At 54.1% G+C, this 22,378-nt stretch overlaps 5 protein-coding genes across 5 annotated transcripts; 2 read left to right on the forward strand and 3 right to left on the reverse strand.

Annotated features, from left to right (window-relative positions):
* Positions 1-50: 50 nt before the first annotated feature.
* Positions 51-689, reverse strand: ISF_07192 (Allergen V5/Tpx-1-related protein; the record flags this gene model as incomplete). Its single annotated transcript, XM_018850795.1, has 1 exon — positions 51-689. One exon carries the CDS (start codon positions 687-689, stop codon positions 51-53), a length of 639 nt encoding a protein of 212 aa, XP_018702073.1.
* Positions 690-7,305: 6,616 nt separating this feature from the next.
* ISF_07193 (Zinc finger domain-containing protein, C2H2-type/integrase) lies at positions 7,306-10,950 on the forward strand (the record flags this gene model as incomplete). Its single annotated transcript, XM_018850796.1, has 2 exons — positions 7,306-7,426; positions 7,592-10,950. 2 exons carry the CDS (start codon positions 7,306-7,308, stop codon positions 10,948-10,950), a joined length of 3,480 nt encoding a protein of 1,159 aa, XP_018702074.1.
* Positions 10,951-14,410: 3,460 nt separating this feature from the next.
* ISF_07194 (metalloendopeptidase) lies at positions 14,411-15,647 on the reverse strand (the record flags this gene model as incomplete). The annotated part of the gene is made up of 2 exons (XM_018850797.1): positions 14,411-15,369; positions 15,425-15,647. 2 exons carry the CDS (start codon positions 15,645-15,647, stop codon positions 14,411-14,413), a joined length of 1,182 nt encoding a protein of 393 aa, XP_018702075.1.
* Positions 15,648-16,622: 975 nt separating this feature from the next.
* On the forward strand, positions 16,623-17,153 carry ISF_07195 (hypothetical protein; the record flags this gene model as incomplete). The annotated part of the gene is made up of 1 exon (XM_018850798.1): positions 16,623-17,153. The coding sequence occupies one exon, from the start codon at positions 16,623-16,625 to the stop codon at positions 17,151-17,153; it is 531 nt and encodes a 176-aa protein (XP_018702076.1).
* Positions 17,154-17,732: 579 nt separating this feature from the next.
* ISF_07196 (abc transporter) lies at positions 17,733-22,378 on the reverse strand (the record flags this gene model as incomplete). Its single annotated transcript, XM_018850799.1, has 5 exons — positions 17,733-18,410; positions 18,470-18,724; positions 18,774-19,675; positions 19,731-22,249; positions 22,302-22,378. 5 exons carry the CDS (start codon positions 22,376-22,378, stop codon positions 17,733-17,735), a joined length of 4,431 nt encoding a protein of 1,476 aa, XP_018702077.1.

Raw genomic sequence — 22,378 nt, forward strand, 5'->3', positions numbered from 1 at the left:
TATAGATACCATGCCTCCTTCTTATGTTAGTGCCCTTTTAAATTGCTTCTTTACGCCCATACCTGCCACACCACCGCCGCGAGCGCCAGCACCGCGGCTCCCAAGCTACTACCTCTGCTCCTCGCACCATTCTCGACCTGCCTTTGGACTTCGTCGCCGAAATGCCCCTGCACGTTGCCCGGCGGCCAGTACTCGCATGCGACGAACCAGCCGCGCGCGCCGCACAGCACGCGCTCGCAGCCGACCGTCGTCGTGTCGCGCCAGACGAGCTGGGTGAAGTGCCCCGTGACGTGGTCGAAGCCGGGCCGCGCAAAGTTGTACTCGCGGCGCTCGTCGCCCCAGGCCGCCACCGCGGCGGTGGCGTTGGTGTAGCCGATGGCGATGTTCTCGCCGTACGGCCCGCCCGAGTGCTCGAACGAGCAGTTGTCGCTGTGCGCGGCGTCGAGGTAGGTGCGCGCAAAGGCGGCGAGCGTCACGTTCCAGCCGAGCGCTGCAGCAGCATGCTGCCGCCGGTACGTGTTGGTGCTGTTGAGCACGGCCGAGGTGAACATGTACCGCTTCGAGTAGGACGGCTCCTCGGAGGGGATGGTGGGCGCGGCGGTGACGGTGATGGTGACGGCGGAGGCGGTGGCGCGGAGGGCGAGGAGATGCAGCAAGAGAGAGAGAATGCTGGTGGCCGCGATAGACATTATGATAACTACTGTCGTGTACTGCACGATCACCTGCAATGTGCGTATCTTTAACTTGGATGGTTTCGATTAGTGCTGCATCAAGTCAGGCCGTGTATGCATGAAAGGGCAACTTGTCTTACCTTGACGATGAAATCGAAGACGAGTTTGACGCTTGGTGAGTATTACAACAGTAGTAGCAAGGGTGCGCAAGCACAAGTTGTATGGCTTGACTACATCATCAGCATCACCACTGCCAATCAAGTTGTGCACCATGGCGCGTGGCTTGCAGACAACATGGTGAGTCCCAAAAACCGGTTTCGCAAATCTACGTCAGCGAGCAAACTAGATGAAAATCATCTGCAGCAACAAAGCAACTCCCTTTTTCCTTTCAGCGTTTCAGGTCTGGAGGATACAGAAAAAAAACAAAAACAAAGCTGGGTTTGATTTGGCTTTGACTGGCTGGTGACGCTCTGGTGATAAAACCGTCAGCCAGCATACTTGGGCGGGCCCGAGGCGGGCGCTTAATGGTACGACAGCTTCGAATACGGACACATCCGGGTCTACCCGCTTGAAGCTGGCTGGGAATGGCGGTGCTTGAAAATACCCGGGGAGCAGTATATAGCAAAACCAAACCGGCAAGGGAACAAAAGAGGCAAGCCGTCGCATGCTTCGGAATCCCTGCATTGCCCATAGTCTTGGAGAAGAAGGCCGGAGCTGCGAAGGATTGATATGCCGATATGGGATGGCTGACCGGGGCCTTAAGCAGGCAGCTGACCCCCGGAACAGGGAGAGTTGATGCAAGGCAAGTCCCTGGCCTATCAAAGTGTCTGCAACTTCGTTTGGCGTCTGCAAGAATGCGTGGTAGTTAAGGCCAGGGAGTCCACTTATAGCCCTTGAATCCTGCGAAGTATCGGCACGGCGCGCAAAGCGGCCTCTGCTCTGCATGGCATAACTAGATGTATTGCTGATAGGTCACGTACTCGATCATCGTTCCTTCCTACCCTCGAGAAATAATCAGAACCGCCTTCTAATCATTTCACCCCACCACAATCATGAGAAAGTGTTGCGTATCAGTCAGCGGGAATGTATCCCCGGAAGGTGGTGGTGCAGTAAAGCAACATCAGGCGGCGGCTTCCGGTTTCATTGGAGGGCGCAAGCTTCATCGGCACTGCTTGTAATTGGGTGTGCATTTGCAATCTGCACTGGAAAGCCCGCCGCCGCGGCCCAAGTTTGCCTTTCGCCCACGCCATGCTGGGTAAAATAAAGTGGTTTGTCAGGCTACTTTCTGCAAATCATTGGCGGGGTGGCGTGGCAGCACCAGACCAACCAAACCGTTGCGGTGTTCGGGCTTCGAAGGAATGACGACCGAGTACATCCCTGACGGCCTGGTACTTGGGGACCCTGGCATTGTGCGTGTGTGTGTGTACAGTACAATGTGGTGTAGACGCTGCCCCCGGCAATGAAGCTGACTGGACAAAGAAAGTATTGACTGGGTATTGCCGTGGACGACTTGTGTTATGAATATCGGCCGCCACAGTGGGTTGCGTGGTGGCGTGTGGGCCTCGTTGGAGCAGCAGCAGCCAGCCCAGCGTTTTGTTCTTCCAACGGCTGTAAGAGAAGGATTGCAAATATGCAAATAGTAATTACTCTGGTCGTGAAAGTCTAAAATGAGCCTGCCGGCACGTATCTGCTCATGGGGAGGATTGCTTGGCTGTGGTGAGCGTGACGCCCCGAATAGAGACAATGAGAATTCGGGGCATTCCCATGATGCCGGTGTAATTAGTAAAGGCGTGATGCTGGCAAATAAGACTCCCGCAAGGCTTCCCCAATATCCGATTGCTGACCATCGCTTCTCCATGTCGGTGCAGATTGCATATCACTACCGGTCGGCACGGAGGTGCTACATGCCGTTCTATGTGTTCGTTATACTGCGACTGGCGACTGCCCCAACAAAACCGATCGGCATTGACCGTCTTCCGCGGACATTTGACGTCTCATCACATGCCATCTCTCGTCTCCCGAAGTACGTAGAGAGGGCTGTGGGTTGAAGTCGGACAGCGCATAACCGACACAGGCACTGCTGGTTTTCAATGACGACTCGCTGACCTGTCCAGCTGATGGCGGATGGACCACAGTAAACTCTAATGCCTGTGTCTACCCACGAGCAACCGACAGACCTCATTGGCCCGCAGAAGCAGACCGGAGTCCCGAAGCCGCCAGAACAAAAGACGATGAAAGTATTCTCTTGTTAAAATAGGAGTACTTCCAGCCCCCTTGGGCATGCCTGTAATCTGCTTGCATCTGACCCTTGGGTACAGTCCCACTCATGATCCGGGGAAAGCCTGGGGTTGAGACGGGGCACGGGGCATTGATGATTGCCGTGTTCAGATTGGGTCAATGCGCGCAGAACCGGTTGTATTCAACAAGGGCGGCCGAAGAGCCTCCTTGTCATTATACCGTGGCACACCCACTGTAGGCGTGGCGGTGGTTAGAGGCCACAAGATGCAGCGTTTCCAGCGTTGCCGAGACGTCTTATGTTCGGCGTCATCAGTCTTGGTAATTCGCCGATTCGCTAGAATCATCCGCGAGCAATTGAATGGGGAAAGAGCGCGGTGTCTTCTAGCAGCGGCGTAAAATGAGTTTGAATAGCCAGGAAGGCACTATTAGAGCTGGTGTCGAACAGAGCTATGTAGTTGGCCAAGTAGCACGACCAACTTTCAGGGATTGAAACTTGATCGAGTTTGAGGCTGACTACAGTCATTTGTGAAACGACTGTGGGGGAGGTACGTGGCGGAATGGTTAGATGGGAAAAGGATACGACAAAACCGTGAATTGGAACTATGCATTTGTTGCAAAGCTCCTTCTCTGCAGAAAGAGCTACGATTCGGTCACAGTCGCTCGCTGCAGGCGACGGATACCCTTAACTTTCCCACCATCTCGACCCATGGACAAAGATAATCTAGGTACGGCTTCGGACGACCTAGACGTCGTAGCCTGCCATTTGGCTAGATGCTAACTATGGAGAGGACTGGGAGGCGCAATCAAATAGCCGGATTCGACGAGGAGCACTGTGCACACTGTGCGATTATGGATGAGTCTGGTTGGTGGGTATGGGTCCAGTTGCAGAACTAGCCTCCAGAAGCCCAAGGTCGGTGCCATTGACGGATCAATTAGAGCACGCTTGGCGGTCAACGACCCTGCAAGAATAAACTGTGCTGACCAAAATCGATCGACCAGGTTAAACACGAGGGAGCCGCTAGGCATGGGTTGACGCAGCTGTGGCGGACAGACAGGACGCGATGGTCAGCTGGTGTAGGCCTAGAATTCGGTTCACCATCTAGTATTTCGTAGATGAGTCTGGCTGGCTTCATTGTCTTCATGTATTCGGTTTTGCTAGCGTTCGGCGTATTGTCGATCAACTGATGAGGCAGGCTGGCCACGATTGAGAACCAGCGACGGTTTGCCACGCTTTGTCTGCCGAGCTTTGCTGACGGGAAAAACTCAGAGCCTTGTAACTTGCTACTGATAATGGCTCGGCGCTGTGTTGCGCGCGTTTTAGCCTGTGATGATCTGCACAATCATCTCATCGGCGAGAACCGATGCTTGCCCGTTCGATTCGGATGATGGGTCAAAATGGTAGTCAGAATACCGTTATTCGTCTTAGTTACATTAGAAATCACGCCGACACTGTGCCACAGTTGTCAGCGGGGGGTGTAACAGGCGTGATATAGCAGCCTGCCTGGCCTGCGGCTGGGCGATGTACATTCAACAGCTGGCAGCTTGAAGGATGAAGAAGGAGTCAAGGCTTGTGAGTGTTCGAGCTTCGAGATGGACAAGACTGCAAATGCGACGGGGGCTGGCGAGCCGCACCTTTGGGATGGCCAGCCAGGCGGATGATGACGAGAAAAGAAGATTTTGACAGCGTTGCGTAACATCGGGTGTTCGCAGTGCATGTTGGCGCTGGCGTTGGCGTTGGCAGGTAACAGTGGCAGTGGTAGTGCCTGTCGAACTGCGCCGGCGACAACCGAAGCAAACAGCCATCTCGGTTTCATCTCGGAACGGCGTCTTGCACCGTCAATACAGAGAAACAACGAGATACGACGCCCGCTACACTTGGAGCTCTATGAATAAGGTCCGGTTTGCTTCCGCGGAATGCGCAAATTGTGGTCTGCTTACATGGCGTGTGAGGCCACAGTGGACAAGTGGACAGGTGGACGCGGTCTGCGGCATTGGCGATTCCGCAAGTCTGCCTGCCATGGATGGATGGCAATGCCGCTCCTCATCGCCAAGTTTGTTGGCGGACCGGTGGGGAGTCCTGAAACAGTCCCTGTCCACACGGATAAATCTTGAAGGTGCATGCAAAACTCAATCTGCATTGTAGGTAGGCGTGGATACGCATACTGGTAGTGATATAGGTAGGCTGTAGCTGTAGATAACAGGTACGGAGGAGTGAGCCATCCCCGGAGCTGTGAGTGATGGGACAACGGACGGGGTGGCAGCACCGGAGTAGCCAGCGATGGTTCAGTTCGACCGTTTCCTTTTTTTTTCGAACCCGGCGACTCGTTCGATGCTGATCTATTTTCCATCACGCAAAATCACCATTCCCAAAGATTGCCGCTGATATCATCGCGGGCGGGCAAATGTCTGTAGTGTCTTGCACAGTGTATGTAGCGACGCCCACCTATGCAGAAGCAGCCAGCGAGAAGGCTGCGGCAAGCCCCAATGCCGATACGCCAGTGTTTTAGCTGGCACATGTATCTGCAGGCCGGGATGAGACATGGGATATGCCCGCGTACTGGATAGAGGCTGAGGCGGAAGGATGGCCGAGTAGATGGAAGCGGAAGGGCATGCTATGTGCATATCTGTCTCTACATTGATAGGCAGACAACTGCGTCAATAACCTCCCGACAGACACTGTACTGTATCAAAATGAGCCATGCAGACTGCATCAAGTCTACAGCAATAAATCGCTAGAACATTGGCAACATGCATCATGGTTACATGGGGCGTACAGGGGCCTTGCAGAGAGGCTTGCAGCGAGTGCAACGCTGGAGGGCAACGAGACCCTGGCGTTATTGGAGAGTTCTGGGCCTGCAAAACAGGTGGGAAAAGCCCCCTGGAGAAGGAATGCAACACCTGCATCAAGGACGCCTATTTTCTGGCACGGGAGAGACGGAAAACGTAAGCAGGCTGACTATGGGAAATCTGCCAGCATCTAGGTGAGGTTTGTACTGATGATAGACACTTCCCGCTTCCCTCTCATGCTAGCGACGTGGTGCGTGGCAGAGCGACTTGTTGGGTCCGTCCGTTGGTTAACGTACCCAGCAAGCAAGGCCGGCTGGATCACGGGCGCCGCATCGCATTAGCTCAGGCTCAAGCTCCACGCCTGCGAACCTGCAGATGCGAGCGAGAGTGTACCGAGTACTCCATAGGCAGTTCTGGTGTTATTATTGGTAGCCAGCCGTGTTATAATTTAAATCAGTCTTGACATTATCCACTGTGGCTCACACAGCTGCTTCTGCGCCGACGCCAACGGAAATGGGCTCGCGAATGACGCTGCCAGGGCACCGTGCGCAGGAGCGTAGCATTCACTGTGTCCAACGCCTGTGCTGTTGGTGCGATGCAACGGCGTTGCGCGCCGCTCGAGACATGTCTGGAAGGCCTTGGAAAAAAGAGAAAGGGAAAAGGAAAAAGTACACATGCATGGCCCACGGCCTTCAAGACAAAGCGATCCAGCAGATCGACCGGGTTCATCCTGTCCTTGCTCTCGACCGGAACCGTACTTCGTATCAAATGCTCTTCTCGTCTTGGGTATGAGATGGCGACAAGCGCCAGCCACCGTTTACCCCCAGCCCGTCGAAGCTTCTTCCAGGGGCCGTTGCCTTATTACTACTAAGGTACCAAGGTAGCTGGTGTCTACTAAAGCTACAAGTTTCGCAATCAGGCCACCAGCAAAAGTACACAAGCACCCAAATAGGCAGGTAAGGTACATAAATAGTACAACTCGTACCGAGGTGGTTCAGAGGCTGAACCAGTGACCTAACAAGCCCGCCAAGTGTGTGCTGCAAAAGGCCCCGAAGATAGTACAGTGCGAATTCGCACTACGCTTCGCTCGCCGCCTGGCCGCCACTAACCTTTCCCCATCTCATCCACCGCCAACCCGTCACAGCGCTAAATAAACCTTTCTTTCTTCCCTCACCTTTCTCATCGTTCCCACGACTTCTTCTTCTTCCCTCCCTGAGCAGCAATTGCTTCAACTTGGCGGGCCCGTGCTGTTTACGAGCGACGTTTTCTCTCCTTTCTCCCGCCCAGGCTGCAATTCGAGCAGCCCAGCTCCCCCTTGTCGCGTATAACTGTCGCTCCCACCAACCCGCCGCCAACCCGCCGCCAACCGCAGCCCGTCCTCGCGCCGTCTTATCGCCCCTCCATAATCAGCGCTTTTGTCCCCCACCATCGACACTCCTGCCCGCTGTCTTCCTCTCTACATTGACTAAAAGCCCCTCCCTCGACCTACCAAACTTTCCTCGCCCCACGACAGCTCGACGGCGGCTCAACCAACAGTGCAGCTCACCGCAATCACAACTTTGCACGTAGTTGCCGCCCCTTTTTAAGAACGCCGGGCTTGGCCATGGTCATGAACGATTCTGGAGCCAGGCCTTCTCGCTCTTCGTCCAACATGACTTCGACATCTCCCGCTGCTGCCGCCGCTGCACCCGCAGCCACCGCGCTCGCAAAGCCTGCCGCTGATGATTCTGGTGAGAGAAAAATCCCTCCCGCTGCAACGCTGCCCTCCTTTCTCCCGTCCGCCTCGGCGCAGCGCCCCGCGTTTGCAACATATGCGCCAGGCTCCAAATTCTCGCCAGCATAATTTACATCTGTCTCATGATGAATCGCCGCTAACCGTGCTGCCAAACTGTCAGCTTCCACTATTACCGTCAACCCCAAGCCGGCACCACCCACCTTTCCCGCGCCAAAAACCGATAAGCCACGACCCCACGTCTGCGCAACTTGCCAGCGGTCCTTTGCACGTCTGGAGCATCTGAAGCGACACGAGCGCTCCCACACTAAAGAAAAACCCTTTGAATGTCCCGAGTGCCAACGATGTTTTGCTCGCCGAGACCTGCTTCTGCGACACCAGCAGAAGCTGCACCAAACCACCACCCCCTCGGCCCGCCCGCGCAACCGCCGAGAATCTGCCAGCGGCGTCACTCCCGCCCAGGCTCGACGCAAAAATAGCATAGCAGGCGCCAGTGTTGGAGCTGCCGGCCAAGGGAATGCCCAGATGAGGCCGCGAGCCAATACTATAAGTCATGTTGATGGTTCCGCCATGCAGATGCTGGCCTCCACCAATGCCCCCGTCGCCAGAGGCATGGGCGGCCACAATAGACACCCGTCGCTCGTCGGCCTGCCACTGCACAACTTTGACTTTGGTGGCATGTCTCTCGCTCTCAGCCAGCGCGGCATGGCCCTCAGCCTCTCCAAGCTCGACACGGGCACAAACGCTGAGCTGGACCCGTCTCTCAGGACCGCGCCGGCCGTCGGCCCTTTCGGCACCGAGTATGACTTTGAGGGTCTGCTCTTCGGTCATGGATCTACCATCAATCCCAACGCCCTCCACTATAACGACTCGCCCCAGTCCATGAATGTCGATCAGCAGTCTCCCTTCAGCGGCAACCTCAACGATCTGTCGTCTGGTCAGCCGTTTGACGAAGGGTTTGACTGGGTCGCCGGCTTCGAGCACCAGATGACATTCCAAAATAACGAAAACGCCATTGACGGATCGAGCCCCTCGGCAATCAGCACAACGAGCCAGAGCGGCATAAGCGATGTGATGGTGGACGGCTCCAATCACCCGGTCCCGGCAGGGTCTTCCACCATGTGGCAGCCCTCGGTCATGGGACCGCCGCAGATGACGAACCCTTTTGCGATGGATATCAATGGGTCGGTTTTTCCGGATCTCCTAAACGGAGCACCTGTATCACCTCAGCCAGCTTCTCAAAAGATCAATGACCCCTACCTGTCCCCGCATCTCTCGCAGAGTTCAATGAACCCATCCGTCGTAACGGGACGCACCGCACAAAACATAAGCAGCTCCCCAAGCTTCCATTCCGGCCCGGACCCTACGCACCCCATCGCTGCCGGGAACCTCGGAGCCTCTCCCGTAACCACCATTACAGATGCCACCAGGACCGCCATCGTGAATATCCTCTCCAAGTCCCAGCCATTTGGTCGTAGACCCGTCCTCAAGACTGCGCCGCAGCCTGCCAATAATCAGCCTACCGAACAGAAGCTGCCACAAACCGCGGATCTCCAGCGATACGTTACAGCATACCTGACGCATTTCCACCCACATCTTCCATTTTTGCATGTGCCCACCCTCAACTTCGACATGTCCAAGCCCGGCCACGAAGACGAAGAAGGTTCAACCGGCGGCAAAGGGTGTCTCGTTCTGGCCACTGCCATGATCGGTGCCCTGTACGAGCGAGAGCTTGAAGTGTCCAAGGAAATTTTCGATCTGTCGAAGCGAATGGTGTTTATGTTTTTGCAAGATCGTCGGAAGCAGGAAATGAGCAGGGCTAGGAGCACTCCGTCCTTGAGCGGGTCGCAGCCGAGCGACGACGGATCTGACACGCCCATCTGGCTGGTACAGACGATGCTGTTGAATGTGTCCTATGGCCACAATGTTGCCGATAAGATCGCCACCGATATTGCCTCGATGCACATTTCAAGCTTGGTGGGCCTTGCCCAGGGTGCTCAGCTGGCGAAGCCGATACAACTCGTCGTCCCCAACATCGAAGACGTGCACATGGCCAACGATGATAATTTTGAACGCAAAAAGGAGCACCTGCAAGATCAGCAGTGGCTGGAATGGAGCCGAATGGAAGAGCGCAAGCGCACCTTGTACGCCGTGTTCCTCTTGTCCAGCGTTCTTGTAACGGCATATAACCACGCGCCGGCTTTGACGAACTCGGAAATCATGATCGATCTACCCTGCGACGAAGAATTTTGGGCTGCGGAGACGAGTGTGGATTTCTTCGCCAAAGGCGGTGTCCGCGGCGCGGCGCACAATACGCCGCCGTTTCGCGAGGCCCTCGCCGGGCTGCTTCACTCAAGCCAACGGGAAACTGGCGAGCCGGCCATTACCAACATGTCCGGGGCCTTTGACATGATCTCCAACCCGGGCCGGCTATTTGGCAGCAAGATGAGCCCCAGCTCCTTTGCGATGCTGATGCTCATTTACGCGCTCCACAACTACATCTGGGAGACGCGGCAGCGACACCACAACAAGGTGTGGACGAACGAGGAGACGGAACGAATGCACCGACACATTGAGCCGGCCCTGCGCGCTTGGCAGATGGCGTGGGCGAGCAACCCGCGCCACTGCGTGGAGCGACCGAATCCGTACGGGCTAGGCCCGCTACCGGCCGACTCCATCCCGCTTCTCGACCTGGCGTACATCCGTCTCTTTGTGAACCTTTCCAGCGCCAAGGAGCGCTTTTGGGAGCGCGACTGGGTCGGCATGGCCAAGGAGATTGCACGGGGCAGCCAGGTGGTGGAGAACTCGTCCGACGAGTCGAGCACGGAGCCGAGCAGCCGAGCCGAGCCGGCGGACGCGACCATGGCCGACGCCGTCGTGTCCGACTCGCCCGGCCCGCAGACGCAGTCGATCGACTTTGCCAAGTTCCACGCGAGCAGCGACGACCCCAACTCGGCGGAGCGCGTGACCTCGCGGCGCGAGAAGCACCTGCGCAAGGCGTCCTTCTTCGCCGCCGACTCGCTGCTGATGGCCGACCGGCTCGGCCTGTCCGTGGCGGACCTGTGGGGCGGGGAGCTCCCGCTGCAGGCGGCGCTCTGCGCGTTCGACTGCCTGCAGGTGCTCGCGGAGTGGGTGGCGACGCTGCAGGACCGCGTCGGTCCGTACCTGGGCATCCTCGGCGGTGATGGGGACGGCGGCGCGGGGGACATTGACTACACACAGATGCCGGCGGTCATGATTCTCGAGGAGGACGACGTGCGGCTGCTGGAAAAGGTGCGGGCCATCGTGGAGGCGATCGCGCGCAAGGCCCGGGAGAAGCTGGCGGCGGCGGGCGTCGACCCGGCGTTTGAGCTGGTGGAGCCCGGCGGGTACGTGCCGAAGCTGCTGCGGCTGTTCGGCGTGATGCTGAAGAACGCGGGCGTCTGGCAGGTCTACCTGATCCTGTCGCAGTGCCTGGAGTCACAGGCGCTGCACGCGCGGAGCCGCGCTCAGCGGTCGACCACGACGCCGATGACGGATTGAGCGAGGCCCCGCGTACGGATTTCGATGGCTATGAAAAAAAAATGAGAACGGAAAAAAATACAACTGATACCCCCCCTTGGCTGTGAAGGATTCAAGGAAATGGAAGGAAAGCATGAGGACAATTGATGGGTCAATTTCGTAGGGGAAAACGGAGGCGGTGGTTGGCTGAAGTTGATGTCTGGCTGCCATGTGCGCCGTGGGCTTAAAGAATATATGTGAGATTAGGTGTTTGCTCATCTTTACGTAGCACAGTAGGGAATACAAGGCCATTTGCTATCCAAGAGACGAGTCTCGCGACCCATTGGCGGGACTGCTAGGCTGCCTTGTCTTTTATCACAGTCAGGGCCACTCGCTTCAATAGGAAGTCAATTATCAAACCAATCAACTAGACCATTATCCGGTCAATCAATCAGATAAAAAGACTAGGCCCGATATCCCCAGCATCCGTGGCAACTATACCGACCATTCTTCTCGGGGCTGGGGCATTATTAGGCATCAATAGCTTTCTGTATCGGCTGCATGGCTCCTCTCAGGTTACACACGCCGGCATGACAACTTGCTGGGAATGCTTATTATTACTAATTTATGCCCATTCTCCACTCGTAGGTTCAGCAGATTCATTCATGCCCCAACTTTGCACCCAACGGCTTAGCCATCTGGTATATTCACTTTCGGCTTTCTCTAACACCATCATGGAGGAGGAGGTCGATGCTTCAAGCTTCCCCTGCGAGAATGGGCCGCCTCACATCTTCAGCACTGAGCGCCTCTGCGAGGCAGTGCAGACACATTTCGACGTGCCTTGCAAACTGGTCAAGATAGCCCAGGGCGGTTACCACAAGGTCAGTCGCTGCCAACTTGCAAGTGCGTCCAACGCCGCCCAGGTAGCTAACATGGCCTCGAACTCGTTGAGTAGGTTTACGATATTATAGCGACAGGTGACGAATCGCACCCTGAAAGCCACTTCAAGCTGTTGTTCGGGTTGCCTCGCCCGCCTTTCCATGGGACAAGATGAACTCCGAGGTAGGTGTTTGGTAACTAGGCTTACTTGCACCGACATGACTGCTCACTACGAAATACTCTAGATTGCGACGAGGAAATACATCGCTTCGCATTCTTCCATGCCTGTGCCAGAGGTATTGGCTTGGAATGTTGATGCTTCCAACCCTGTCGGTGCTGAATACATGATCATGAGCAAAGTAATCATTCCCCTCTTCTACGACACATCAGGAGAGATGGCCTCTTAACGACAAGTTTTACACGCAGATCTCTGCAGTTACAGCCGATGACGTTTGGTCAAGGCTCTCTCACCTGACATCAAGGAGAGAGTTATCATTCAGGTAGCCGAGTACCTTGCCGCCCTTTTCTCACTGCGGTTTGAAAAACCTGGTTCTCTTTACTACGCGCAGTTTCCTCCAGAGTCTCTCTCCCCAGTGTCTCCAGAAGCGTGGAGTGACGCTTCATTCGAGGTTGGCCCAATCGTCAGTGGTCCCCTTTATCGCATGATAGATCGTCGTCTCGAATACCCCACGACAGATCTTTACGCGCAGGTAAATTCGGTACCGTCGTCCCTTGCCGCCAAACGCCTACACTCTCTCCGCGGGTTTTTTTACTACTGCCAGCGACTATCTTGCACATTATCTTCGGGCGCTTCTGTTCAAAATGACGGAATTTCCAGATGAAACGATGCAAGACATTGGGTTGTTGGCTGCCCTCGAAAACGGGACAGAGAAGATGACCTCAAAAGACAAGGAAAAGATACTACACGACGCGGAAGGCGTAGTCAAGAAAGCGGTTGAACTATGCCAGGTATATCCTGGTGATCATGCCGTGTTCTCTGCTGACTCGGTGGCGGCCAAACGAGGGCCATTTTCAATCAGGATGGAAGACTTTCGTCTCGTCAACATTCTGGTGAGTACCACCACCCTATATTCTCGCAATTACCACACGGAAATTAATTTAGCTGGTGGCTAGATCGACCCAAGCACGGGGACGGTCAACGGATTCATAGATTTCGAAGCCGCGACGACCGCGCCGCTTTGGGTCGTGGCAACCGTACCAGATTGGATACCTGATCCAGACAGCGACATGGCCTCGTGGTATGGCGGCACCCCTGAGGACCAACGCCATCACCACAATCTAGCTAGTAGCCGATGCCAGGTCCCCGTTCTTGTCTACTAGTTGGTCCAAGGGCAACATCAACACCACAATGCGGCGATTTTACCTCGGTGTAGGAACTGTTCGTCTAGTAGGCTATTTTATGTTGTTTCGCCCGGTTATTATCCAGTCATGGACAGAGCCACCCACTTTCGATATCATGCCATTCTACTAAACTACCTTAATAACAGTAAATCTTAAAATAAGCATCGCGGCCTTCTCATCCGCATCGAGGCGCTCAAATCAAACGAAAGCTCGGATTTCTCACCTGCCTTAAAAATCAGAGGAGTACAAGACCTTCTTCTTGCTACAACTACTAGATATGCCCCTGAACTTGTGTCAGTCCTCGGCCAGTCCGTGTCGGCGTGAGCCGCTCCATCTGCTCCAACTCCAACCAGGTGCGGAAAGTAGAGAATAAGAAGGAGAAAGGGTGTAATGTCCAAGACCACAGTCTAGCGTTTTTCAATTGATTTTTCTTTCGTTACTTTTTTTTCCCTTCTCTTCAGTCATCTAATTGGGAAATGGTGATTACCGGAGGCAAGGCATGAAGGGGGTTCTGACTGTTGCTTCCAAGTTCTTCCTTGCATGTAAGGAACTGTTTGCCCAAGTTCTTGGCTTTGTTGAGGACGACGTGGCGGTAGGGGCTCTCTAGGATCTACGAACCAGGACGAACAGAGTCTCCAGAGCCCTGGGCATTGCCCATTGGGACGAGTCGGCTCGTGACCGCGCACTCGGAGGACTCGGAAAAGATCCTCATGAGAAGCGCTGAGCCGCTACGAGGTCAAGCGACCAAGAGTCGAATCTCAGGCTCCTTACTAGGCGAGTGTTGCCGATCCATTTTTCGGTCTCGACAGATTCGGAGTATCAGAGAACTGAACAAAGACAAGAATAGGCTGCAGAGCATTGAAGCTTTAAGGCTTGAGCGAATTTTTTTTCTCCATTGACGAGTCATTTATAGGACCTGTATGGTTGTAAAACTACTTTGGTCAGTAGGCAGGGCATGCTTGGTCGGGCGGTAGGCAAAAATCTGCAAGTTGTCAAACTTGAGCAAATCGATCTTTTTCGCTGGACAAGGTCGCTTATAAGCTGACATATATACTAAGAAAATTTCAGCTATTATGAAGTATACGACTTAAAATTTTTAAATGTATTTTTCGCTCAACTAGGCCATTCATAGGTATGTTTTAGCGTGGATAATAACACCGGTGTAGGGCAGATAGATATATTACACAGCTGCCATCTTGTGGACTATGTCTTTTGCCACACAGTGTAACTCCAACTATCTATCCAATCTAGAGGCTTAAATCTATTTAAGCTCAAAGCCGAATCGCTCTGCTCGAACGTCCGGTGCAAGGCTCAGGAACTCGTCCCTGGTTATGTTCCCCAGCTGTTGGGGGTCGTAGTAACCATTCTTAATCCTCTCCCGCTCAGCGTCGGCCCTTGTTTGATTCAGCCCGTCCTCCTTGAGGAAGACCGAATCGGAGAAGAGGGCGTAGCTGTCAGCATTGTTCAGGCTGCTATCCTTGTCGAGCTTGGTCGAATCATACAGACCATACTTGATATCCTTGGTGGCCTTGACGAAAGCTAAATGGGTCATCTCGTGAACGATGGTGTGAGTGACCGAGGAAATCTCGTTGAGGTCCGGAAGCGTAGGCTGGAAATAGGCTCTCCTGCAGAACAACATGTGTCCAGGGTCCGAACGGGGCATCATGGCGGCCATGGCGTGGTTGCACCACTCGTGGTTGCAAGTGATGTAGATCCGAGGATTCTTGAAGTCGCACATCTCAGCAACCTTGGAGAAGGTGTCGGCGACCGAGTTCCTGGTCTCCTGGCTCGAGTCCTTGAAGTAGGCCTCCATGCGCTCGGCCGAACCGGTCAGGGCGGCCTCCCGCGCGGCCGTGGCGTGGGACGCGCAATTCTTGATGCCTTCCTTGAGCACTTTCATGTAATCGGGGGAGCACTTGTGGACCCTCTCCTCGAAGGCTTCCGGCAGCGGGGGGAAGAATTCATGGTAGACAAGGATGTTGTCGAATTCGTATGGGAACTTTCGGGCGAGCGTGTTGTTCCCAAGCTCGGCAGCGTGAAGAGTAGCTGACCCGGAGAGAAAGGATATGTTCTTTCCGCAGAACCTATACGCATTACGAACGTCGAGCAGGTCGATGGTAGTATTGAGGCTCCCATGGGCGGGCATGAGTAGGAACTCGGACTCCTCTCTTGCCGTTTTGGTATCTGGAGACCCGCGGTCCAAAAAAGTCACCTCACAGTCTGCACAAGGAGTAAGTATTCATCACCTGTAGTTGTGGAGGGAAGAGAACCATACTTGGTCCGAGAAGACGCATTGATTCTAGACGGTTCTCATCAAGAATGCTCCCAGCCTTGAGGATATTGAAAGCCTTTGGGCTTTTGTTCTCAATGGTTACATCAAGCCTTGTCCATCCCCTCAGCTTGGCCCGGACTTCAAGCTTGGCGGGCCAGTCTTCTTTCGACTCAGCTGGGATGGTAGCGGCAAGTGCCAGCGGTGCAAGAAGTGCCAGCAGCTTCATGGTGAACGGCCGAACGAGTACAGATAACGGGAAGACGAAGAAGAAGGAGACAAAAGGAGTGTGAGGTAGTTTGAGCTAACTGTCAGTTTTCAACATGTCTTGCTCTTTTATATTCAACTGGGGCAGAGATGTACGTTTTTATATTTATCTGAAGGACAGTCGGTTCTAGAGACATGGCTCCGATCATGATTCGCAGTGCGGCGATATAAGCTGAGGCATTTACTGATTCTCATTTCGAAGCAACCTCCCCAACACATGCGAGTGTTGAAGGAAGTCTTGGATTTAGTTGGAATGCAGACCATCAAGCATGAATGCTAATATTAAAACTTGACTCTTTTTCACGATGTGGCGCAATCAGGCGTTGACTCGTGGCACGCGCCCACATTGGTGTCCGCGACTCAAGTGTGCATATATTATATATATACTATTTCTATATGCCGGGAAGCTGTAATTTCGTTAAAGTCGGAATGATAATTTGTTAGTTGGGGAGCGAGTGCCAGCAAAGCAAATGCGCCAGGATGACCTACCTTAACGTACCAAGGTACTATGTAGATGGTTAGGTAGTAGGCGCTTTAATACGTGCGTATTGCATTACAAATTGGCCGATTTTCATTTTCATCTCTTTTAATACGCCATTATAACATCCTATCTTCTTATTGAATTCTTGATCAAACTCCAGGTTAATACCTATTCCGTGAATGGTGCAATCATACATGCACATGATCTTGTTTCCAACTGCCAGGGATCGGCGCGTGGGCAAACGCCGGCCGTGACCTTGCATCAAGAGGACTAGAAGAATGGTGACCGCGAGCGTAGCAGGATCACGCTGTTGCGGATCGGGTGGTGCTTAAAGCATGCACCGCCCGACCTTGCCTTGCATCGCCCGGCGAAGCGGCATCGCGTCTACAGCGACCTGCCCGTGACGGGATACATCGACCACGTCTCCATCGCTTGCGAACGGCGCGACGCGAACCGATGCAGGCCGAAGCCCGGAGCCCCCCCCCCCCGAGTTCGTGGAGAGGTTGGAGCGCATCCGGCCAAAGGAATGGCGGGCGGATCAGCACGTGCTGTGCATCCTGCTGTGCATCCCGCAGCACCAACACTACGACGAGCGTGCGGCTCGCAAGAGCGCCTACCGAGTATGCATTCCTCCAGCTACGGGCACTCGCTCCAACCCCCTTCCCGCCCCTCTCGAGGACAAGCTGCCACCATACCAAGGCGTGTCTTGTTGTTGTCACGAGTAGCACCCACCGCCAGGACGTCTACCTCTTTGAAGCGACCATCTCGACCGCCCTCCTCGATCAGCTGGACGACCCCCGCATCTGCCCGAAGCGACCGACGCCGCCCATCGTCATCAACCGCAGCGTGATCAATGTCGACCCGGCCAAGAGCTTTGGGACGCGCGTCGTGGCCGCGCTGGCGGGCTACGGGAGGTTGCGCGACGAAGACGGCGGCTCGCAAGGCGACTCGCGAGGCCTCGGCGACTCATCGAGCAGTGACGCATAGGCCGGGGGCGGGGGGTCGTCTAGAAATGGCGGGAAAGCTGCAAGTGGCAGACTAAATGGAACGAATGGGATGTTTGGTGCTACCGATGTGTGCCAAAGGACGTGGGGGAGAACTGTTGCGAGCTGCTCTCGCATTTAGCGGGTGGCCAATGAACGATACCCTAACCAGTTGCAATTCCTGGAGCAATGCACCTTTTTATTTGGAACGGACGTGTCGTCCGTGGTCTTGGAGACCAATTTCTGTTTGAGCTGAACCCCAACATCGTCCTTGTCCGCACGTGAGATTCGTGAACTGTCATGAAAGCCAAGGAAATGGATGAAAGCGATTCCCACATACAAAATCTCTACATTGTCTATTGTACCAGAGACTGATGGCATGCTAGACACCGCCAGTCTACCAAGTGAACCATGATCAAGCCGATACCAAGCGACCGTGATGCAGCGTTGCACTAAAAGACCTCTCTAGACGGCGCTGCTTCATTACTACAGTTGCAGCACTGGTAATGAATAAGTGGTGAAGAGATTGATTCACGTCTATAGCATGTACAATGAGTGGTATTGTTCCCGCAACCAGCACACGTTACGAGCTGCTCTCGGATTCCGTGGCATCCCGGTCATGCAGCACGAGGTCATAGTAGCTGCCCTTCCTTTCCATCAGCTCCCGAGGACTGCCCACCTCCAGCACCTCGCCGGAGCCCATGACCACCACCCTGTCGTAGTCCGCGATGCTCTTCAGGCGATGCGCGATGGTGACGAGGCAGCGCCCCTCGCCCTCCGCCGCGGCCTCGCGCAGCACCCGCTGGATGCCCGCATCCGTCTCCGCGTCCATGTTGGACGTCGCCTCATCGAGCAGCATCAGTTTAGACCGCCGCGCCAGGATGCGGCAGAGCGAGAGCACCTGCCGCTGGCCGTGAGAGAAGTTCTCGCCCTTTGCGTTGACCTGAGTCTTGAGGCTGAGGCCTTCGGCGGCATCGGCCCCGGACTCGCCGTCTTCCGAAGAGGTCGCGGACTGCTGTCTGCTCGCCCTGATCGCGGCAATGGTTTGACAGAGGTCGAGCGCCTTTTGCAGATCAGCTTCCGAGATCATTCCTGTCGGGTCAAGGTTCTCTCCGAGCGTTCCTTGGAACAGCTGCGACTCCTGTGGGATCAAAGAGATTGCTTGACGGAGCTTCTTATGCGAAAGAGTCGTGATGTCGACACCGTCGTACAAAATCTTGCCGGATACGATGTTGGTGAAGCGAAGCATGGACAAGACGAGCTAATCGTTCGGCAGAAATTAGCAAAGGTCAGATGAACGGACAAAAGGTTGATACTTACAGTGCTTTTGCCGCTGCCAGTTCTCCCAACAACCGCTACACGTTCGCCAGCGTTGAATCGTAGGTTGATGTTCTTCAAAACGTCAGGGCCATCGGGATTGTATCGCACCGTAACGTTCCTGAATTCAATTTCGCCAGTCGCAGGCCAGTTGGGGGGGATAGTCTGGTAGAGGTCGGCAACCTCCGCATCGACCTTGGTCTCGCTAAATGATTCTTCCTCGGGTGGCAACTTGCCATATTCTCGAACGCGATGGAACTGCATAATGTTAGATGAGTAGGTATGTTGGTACCTGTGCTGTGCTTACCGTTTGCATCTGCACATTCAACTCGTTGGTCTGGAACACGAGCATCAGAATAGCGAAGCTGATGTCGGTAGCCTGAGACAGACAAAATCCGACAATGCCGGCAGATAACCTGTCGCTTTCCCAGATGGCCAGGAATGCAGCACAGACGTTGATCAACCCAGAAATAGTGTTCATTCGAAACTTGATCCACTGGTCTGCGTTGATTTGCGAAACATTAGCCTGCGTCGCCGACGATAGCAATCCGCCTAGCTTTTCCGAGAAGAGGCTTGGGAGAGACGAGGTCGCGCGGATAACAGCCATTCCATTGAGTCCCTCAGAGAAGCCAGAGAGAATAGGGGACTGGCTGGCCGAAATTAGCTGCTTGAGATACATGGCGTTGCGATTGTACATCACTCCAACCAGAATGCCAAGCGCAGCAAGTACCAGTGTTGGGCCCATGAAAATGGGGAGAATCACAGTGATCGCGCTTAGCATCATAAGTGCCATGATAACGGTCTTCATGGTAAAGAAAGCCGTACCAATGATGTTTTGGTCAATAGTCTCGATGTCTCCCGACATACGATTGATGACTCTGCCCACAGGATGCGTGGTATACCATGTTAGAGAGACGTTAAACAATGCGTTGACTGCTTTTTCATGTAGCGTCCTCGCCGCGTACCATGCGCCTCTGATGAAGGTGTAGAAGCAGACTAGGCTGATGGCATCATTCGCAATATTCAAGGCCACAAAAATGGACAGATAATACAGACTACTGTGCGAGTCATCTGCTTCTGCTTTGGTATTGTCAACCCAAACACTCAGCCAGTATTTTGTTACCAACTCAGCGCCTGTCTGTGTGAGCATAACCGCGAGTGGGAAGATGACAGCGACTGGACCGCCAAAGTACATGAGATATTGCAGCACTGTTCAAACCATCGTCAGCCAAAGTTATTATTTTACCATATCGAAGCGACTTACGGGGAAAACCTCCAAGGATGCCGCTCTGTTCCACTTCTTCATCTACCACATTCTGCTTCTCAGCCTCCGCCACCTTTGACGTCGGTTGAACCTCATCAGTGGGCGCTGCGTCCCCGCCATCGATCACTGGCACAGATTGTGGCGCACGAACGTGACCAATGTTCTGATCAGTCGACTTGATTGAGCCATTTTCCAGCGTGATTGACAAGTCGGCTTCCCCCATGATCCAATTGACCTGGGTAACGAGAATGACTGTTCTGCCCTTGATCAAGTCGGAGCAGAACACGCGATTCCACAGCAGGACGCTGGTTTTGGTATCCAGAGCCGAGAAAATATCATCGAGAATCAGCAAAGGAGCATACGAATAAAGAGCCCTGGCCAGGGCAACTCTCGCACGCTGTCCACCTGATAGTGCAGTGCCATTTTCGCCGACTTGTGTCGAATCTCCATTTGGCAGTTCAGCAAAATCGACATCGAGGCAGCAGGCCTTGACGATGGTCTGATACCGGGTCTCATCGCATTCGAGCGTGAATAGGACATTTTCGCGGATAGATTGCGCTTGCAGCCAAGACGTCTGCGAAGCAAAGGCCGCATCTCTGGGCCGGGTGACGCTGCCAGCTTCTTTGACCGTCTCTCCAAGTAAGGCCAGCAACAGTGTTGTCTTTCCGCTCCCGCTGACGCCTGTGATCGTGTTAAGCCCGTCGCTGACAAAATCGACAGTAATATCAGATAAACAAAAAGTAGCAGTCTTATTACGACGGAAAGTCGCATGGTCGATCCGGACAGGTCCTTCGGGATAACGGTCGAGCGGTTCGAGAGCGGCGAAGAAGCTGTCAAAACGGCGCAGAGAGACTAGGATTCTCGGCAAATCCAGGATAATGGAAGAGATGAAATCAAGGTTTCCTCGGACAGTGTTGAACAGCGTGACTGTTGTGTAGGCGACAGACGCAGTCATAGGCAGCTTCAAAACAGCAGCGTAGAGGCCAAACATCGCCAGCATCGAGCAGATGGGCATAAATGACGTCACCTGTGCGAAGGCAATCCAGCACATTGAAATATACCAATTCTGCTGCTGTTCCTTTGCGCGAACTTCCTTGACTCTCTTGACGATAGAGTCCTCCCAGCCAAAGTATTTGATCGCCTTGATGGACCGGAGATACTCAGACAACAGTGAGACGCGCACGTCCTGGAAGGCTTTCAGCTTCTCCTCGAAGCGCATCATATAGCTCATGATATATCCCGCAATTGGCGCACTCAGAAAGACAATAAAGAGGCCAGCAAACATGGGCCAGCCGATGATCTTGTACAGCCCAATGAGAGCCATGACAGACGCGGGAATTTGCGCCACTGCCATGAGGAAAATGCGCATCTGCGTAATTGTATTCATATCCGTCGAGATCAGATTTTCCAGCATTCCGGATGCTGTGCCTTCTCTGGCCGCTTCGTCTTCGTCTTCCTTCTTTTTCGCATCTTGAAGAATATTACCGTTCAACTCGCGTGAGCCTAGGGCTGCGTGAAAGACTTCACCGGTGAGCATCACCGTGCAAAGAATGGCCAGTTTACGAGTAAGAGATATGAACTGCATCAAAAAGACAGTCTGCAGCAAGCGGCCGCCGAACATGACCACGAGCCACACGTATGGCTGCAGTGTTGCGGCCTCTGGATCTCGGATGTATTCGAGGATTTGGTATAGACTCAAAGGGGCGCACAGGTCGAAGAAAGGATAGCTGATCCCTAGTATGATGGACTGGAGCATCTGTGGCGCTAGCAGATAGAAAATGGTTCGGCCTGTTGTTTTCTTTTGCTTCCTCAATGCAGAGAACCCACGGCGCAGAAGTTCCGGGGAATACTGCCAAGGAATCTTTGGCATGTCATCCATAATGAGCTTATCTTTGAAGCTCTTGAAAACAAGTTTGTCAACGTGCGAAAACGTAACATTCTCGTCTATCCAGCTGCGGGTTTCCTGCTCTGATGGCTCCGTAGTGAAGCCCTCTGGAACATCGACGCCAGCCCGCGGCGGCTGCCATTCACGCGGTGATAGTCCCGAAACCAACAGCGTACACGCGAGCGCTGTAATTGATAGCGTTGCGATCAGGTTTGGTCGATAAGCCGAGTTGAGTACAATGAGGGGCAATAAATCGGCGGCGGCGGTCAGGACAAGTGTGAGAACAGAAACAAGTGCGATCTGGTGAATCAGCATCGGCCGCGTTCTTCCCCGCACAATGATTCGAAACAACCCCAAAAGAAAAACATATCCAGCGGCGACAGCATTGGGCAATTGCCTTCTGTCTCGGCTTCCGGCGACGAGGAAAAGCGCCAGTGTCGTCCCGCGGAGAAGGTGGCCAATGACCTCGTAGAAAAAAATCCCCTTCGGTTTGTAGGGAACAGTCTTGCCGGAGCCATCATGACGTATTTGGATCGTTCGCGCGACTGCCCATAGAAGCGACGCGGAAGTGAGGGCGAGTTGGATAGAGCCCTGCCGTCCTAGAGCCACCAGGGTTTGAACCCAGGCAGGATCGCTAAGTCCCGGTTACCAACAGCAATTGCGCACGCAGAACATGACAAGCTTACCGGCTTGCGCCGTCGTGCATTGAGCTGAAGAAACCATCGAAGGCAGCGCGATTGCGATATGCATATATCGTATCCAT

Source organism: Cordyceps fumosorosea (genome assembly GCF_001636725.1).
Source record: "Cordyceps fumosorosea ARSEF 2679 chromosome Unknown scaffold_20, whole genome shotgun sequence".
NCBI lineage: Eukaryota > Fungi > Ascomycota > Sordariomycetes > Hypocreales > Cordycipitaceae > Cordyceps > Cordyceps fumosorosea.